This window comes from Lissotriton vulgaris, chromosome 2_2, assembly GCF_964263255.1.
Source record: "Lissotriton vulgaris chromosome 2_2, aLisVul1.2, whole genome shotgun sequence".
Classification (NCBI taxonomy): Eukaryota; Metazoa; Chordata; class Amphibia; order Caudata; family Salamandridae; genus Lissotriton; species Lissotriton vulgaris.
In genome coordinates, this window is record NC_141688.1 from 249,880,565 (window position 1) to 249,885,462 (window position 4,898).

Here is a 4,898-nt window from a genome sequence, read left to right on the forward strand (position 1 = left end):
TTTATTATGGTTTACTATCCAGCACTTTCCCTGACTTATGTTGGACTGGAGTTAGAATAGTAATTTATTATGGTTTACTATCCAGCACTTTCCCTGATTTATGTTAGATTGGAGTTAGAATAGTAAATTTTTTAGGATTATTATCCAGCACATTCCCTGAGTTAAGTTATGTTTGGACTTAGAATAGTAAATTATTATAGTCTATTCTTTTCATAAATATACATTAAATACATTTGTATACAATTTTTATTTTCATATGACAAGTGTAAATTAAGAAACAATATTTTTAACAAAATATTTTATTGACATTTTGATTTGGTACTACAAAGATTGTACAATTTTTTTTTTTTTAATTTCACATTATTTTTGGTAACAAATTATATAGCATTTTTAGACATAAATAATGTTTTTATCATATATAAATTGTTATATTAAATTTTAATATTTTTATTAAAATTTAATATATTACATATTTATTATGTGATTATTTTTAACATGATATGTTCATAACATACATTTACATTTTGTAACATTTGAGAAAAATATTTAACAATGACATTCACTTTTCTAATAATAAACAAATAATACATAATTATTTTAAACATATTAATGTATTTATTACAATATTCATATGTTTTTTAACAATAAAAATACATTTATTAATACATATTGGGTATATTGTGCTATTTTATACAATGTATTTTTTATTGAAAGCCTATTTTGTCCTATTTTAGTTTTTATTATGGAGCCATCTTAGTTTAGGAACTTCACTTTTTTTTCTATCAACATCGTTGTTTGGGTCATTTTAGAAAACGGAAGCTCGCGGTTGGGAGCTGTTTCTTGTTGGTGAAGGTAAGTTTGTTTCTCATTACTTTTAAAGATATTTAAGTAAAGTTTAGTGATAGTTGTAGTGTGTATGTGTAGATATGTGTAGTACTTTACATAATATGTGCGAATTACGTGTTATTTAGCGACGTTATGGAGAACGTACTTTGTGAGGTAGTTCGAACAAAAGTAACGTTTACTGTCGATTAAGGGATGAATTTAGATTGTTTTTATCTTTTCTATACTATGTGTAGGCTATGCGTATTTCCTATGTTTTGAGGTTATTTTTTATTTCGATATTTTACAGGTTTTCCTTTTGGTGAGCAGATGGACTGTGACGTGTTTTTTTTAAGCAGGTACATACTTTTACATTGTTCTGCTTTTTTCGGGGTCTCAACTTTTTTTACTCGTGAGGATTTATCGTTTTTTTCATGGTTTCTATTTCGAGAGGATTGCTACGGGACTATTATCAAACAGTTGTATTTTTACATTTTGTTGGGATTTTTACACATTGGATATGGATAGCTGTTGGTAACATTTCTGTGGAAATTATCACCATGGAACATATTCTACAGCAGCAGAACCGTAAGTAAAAGTGATATTTACTTTTGGGTTGCATTGTGGTATAGTGTACTATTTAGTAAAATGTAATATTATTATGTCTTGTAAAAATATATTATTGATAATTTTACATGATATAATATTAATAAATTTTACTACATAGTATCTTTTATAATGCTTTGCTCACTTTTTGGAATTTTATATTTAAAGGATTGATTTTGCTATTAGATCTAAGTATGCTAGACCTTCTATACTTGGGTACATTCTAGTTTTTTGCTGCAGATATTCGTACATGTTTAATGTTTGTTTACTTAGTTTAGGGCCAATTTTAGAAAGCGATTGTTCTATTCTGAGTTCTTGGTAGCTTTGCTCTTTTTTTATGCTTTGGATCAGTTTGTGAAGTGTTGGTTGACTTCTCCCTAAAGTGGCTTGGAAGGCATTATGCCATCCTTCAACTGCGTTATTGGTTTTAGCTTTCTGTGCTATTGTACTAGCATATACATTCCACCATGGTATTTGAAATTTAGGTTGTCTACGGTGGCCTGAACGATGTAATCTTCCAACCCAGGTATCTTCAAAGTAGTCTAAGAAGGGAGTTAGTATTTTTTCATTGGTGCGGTAGAAAGGGCTGTCAATTAATAAATTGTAGTAGTTAGCTACTTCTGTTGTTGGTACATATGCTAATGCAATCAACTTTTTTATTTGATAAGCAAAGTTACTGTTTGTAGAATATTCTATGCTTAAAGTTGATTTTTGTAAGTGCCTCCATATGCTTTGGTTGTAGTGATAATAACAACCTTGTATGGAGGTATGGGGATATATTTTAAGGATTGCTTGAATCATGGCAATTTCAAAGTCAATGATAATTCTTTGAGGATAGTAATTATCTGTTAATTCTTTGATCGTTGTTAAAATGTCAACGTAGGTAGTATTAGTTTTGTTTGGCAGCAGAGTATAAATAAGAGGGATATTTGTATCTTGGTATTCCCCATGAATGGTGTAAAGTTGATAGAAAGGTTTGGGACAAACTTTAAAAGTCCCATCCATCATCCATGTTTCACATGATTTAAGCTTTTGCAAATTATTATTTGTAGCAAAAAGTAAAATTCTTTTGTCCTGGCTGTTGTTGTCATACATTAAGAATTTATCCTCATTATGTGTAATGGTATATTCAGGATATATTTTTATATCCTGAAAACTTTCTGGTGTTGGTGGAGTTGGATCAGAAGCACGTTTAGTTTTTGCAATTAATCTCTTTAAGTTGGGAATAGAAGGTAGCTGTCCTGTCACATGTTCAGGAACTTTGCTTAATACATTTTTTAAAATGCTAGTGCTTGTTTCTTGTGATCCTGTACTAGCATCTTTCAATGTTTCTAGTGCTTCTCTCACTTCCACTTCAGTTACATTTGGTGGGTGGTTATGCTCACGTACATTTAACACATTGTTATCAACAGTTGTTGCTCTACCATAGCATGCATTAGAGTAATATTTACTACATTTCCAATGGGTCTTATTTGCTTTCACTCTTTCTTGGGTGTAGGTGTAACCCATGTAGCTCAGCATTAGTTTTCCTTTTTGCGAAGTAATGAAAGTAGCTCCAGTTGCCATGTCTAAGGTAGATCTGTGGAAATATATATATGTGTTTTTAAGAATATTGAACACAATTTATAGAGATGTGTCTAATACTAGGCTACAGTGCTAATGTATACTTACTATGTGGCTTCACTGGTAAACCTTTTATTCTTACTTCTTTTTCAGATTTGTATCCTGTTTAAGTTCTGTAGTAGTGTTAAAGAATAATAGAAAGAAATACTTTAGTGTAATAAGTTTTTCATTTTAATTTTTGCATTTTTACACATACAGTGATTATACTTACTTAATGTAGTAGAAGATGTTGGTAGTGTAGTTGTAGATAGGCAAATAATTTTGTAGAGTCTGTGGAAAAAATTATCATTGTGTTACTTGTAGTATTTGGATGATAGTAGTTAGATACATGTTTTTAAAATTTTACATTTACTTAGCCAGTTTAAAAATTTTTTATCAGCTATCTAAGTAGACATGGATAAGGTAGTTAATAAAAGTGCTTACATCTAACTGTATTGTCGTTGTTGATAAGTTCAACATGTTTAGTTGTTACTCTAAAGAACAACAGTTTTAAAAATCGGGAGTTTATGGACTTATAGTAACTTCGAAAGAAAAATGGTATTTAACTTACTTGAAGTGTAGTGTGATGTATTGTAGTTGTAGTCGTTCGTTTGTATTCTCTTCTCTCAGCAAGGTAACCGTTTTTCTCCAAGTTTGGGCCAAAAATGGTAAATTACGTTAGGTGTGTAATTGTATTTATATGAGTGAGTTAATTAATGGTAGTTTTGGATTGGTTCAATTAGTGGAAATTCAAAATCATTGGTTGAGAACGTTATTTGGCGTGGGAAAACCGTTATTTTTGTGAGACGATGTTGCTTCACTATTTGTTTGTAAAAGTATATATTAAATGTTTTAGTGATGTCAATAAAATAGCAGAAAAATTTAAGTTAAATCAAAGAATAGTGCATTTCGAGTTGTTTATAAAAAGACGATATTTTTTGTATATATTTAGAGTACATAGGTCGTCGATGTTAGTGTAGTCGATATATATGTCAAAGGTAGTGTTATTTAAAATACAGTCGATAATGTAGTAGTCGATATTTAAGTAGTCGATATTAATGTTAACGATATTAGGGTTGTCGATAAAAAAATATCGATATTTGTGTGAAATCTATGTTATGTATAGGATGACGATATTTCTGTAAGCGATGTTTTAGTGACGATATTTATTATAGACGATATTTATGTTAACGATATTTCATCATGGAACCCTTCAAGCAGGCGTAAGGAATTGACGTTGAAAGTGACTCAGTGAAATCTTGTAGATTTCACTGTGTCACTTTCCAGGGGCGTTCCTGCGACGGAACGCCCCCCCACCCCCTGCACCGGAACGCCTACATGAAACCTGACGCAGGTTTCATGTGGCACAGGGCCTTACACCGTGACGCATCTCCATAGATGCGTCACGTTGTAAATGCCTCGTAGAGATGCGCCACGTTTACGCCGCCTTGCGTGACGCAACAGTGGCGTAAACGTGGCGCAAGGGCCTCATAAATCTGCCCCTTTGTGCTTTACCGAAGTGCTGCTTCAACTGGGCCATCTGCTGGGTTTATATTTGTAAGTGCTTCCATTTGAGGTTTAATTTCTGTGACATGAGCATCGGGCCATAATCGAACCTCATTTTTTCATAGAAGAGTCCACAGTTTGCCAAAAATGTCAAACAAACTAGAGTACTTTCTACTGCATAACTAGTAAGTGCTACCTCATTGGGTACTTGCCTGGTGCATATTCTACACCATAGCTGTGTAAAGGACCACAAGGCATAGTACTCAATGACCTTGTGTGCATGTTATTTCGCCAATATGATTATTCCTCAAGCGTTTTGATCCACAAGTCTGTGATAACATTAATCCGCATCAAGGGAAGAT

The 4,898-nt window shown here is 32.0% G+C and overlaps 1 protein-coding gene across 1 annotated transcript; it reads right to left on the reverse strand.

Annotated features, from left to right (window-relative positions):
- Positions 1 to 521: 521 nt before the first annotated feature.
- Positions 522 to 3,321, reverse strand: LOC147729290 (uncharacterized). Its single transcript, XM_086959907.1, has 3 exons — positions 3,263 to 3,321; positions 3,100 to 3,164; positions 522 to 3,007 (listed from the first exon to the last, which is right to left on the reverse strand). The coding sequence occupies exon 3, from the start codon at positions 2,992 to 2,994 to the stop codon at positions 1,591 to 1,593; it is 1,404 nt and encodes a 467-aa protein (XP_086816033.1). The 5' UTR covers positions 2,995 to 3,007; positions 3,100 to 3,164; positions 3,263 to 3,321; the 3' UTR covers positions 522 to 1,590.
- Positions 3,322 to 4,898: the final 1,577 nt, after the last annotated feature.

Excerpts from the sequence above, each read along its gene's own strand:
- LOC147729290 (XM_086959907.1), bottom strand. The coding sequence starts at position 2,994 with ATGGCAACTGGAGCTACTTTCATTACTTCGCAAAAAGGAAAACTAATG.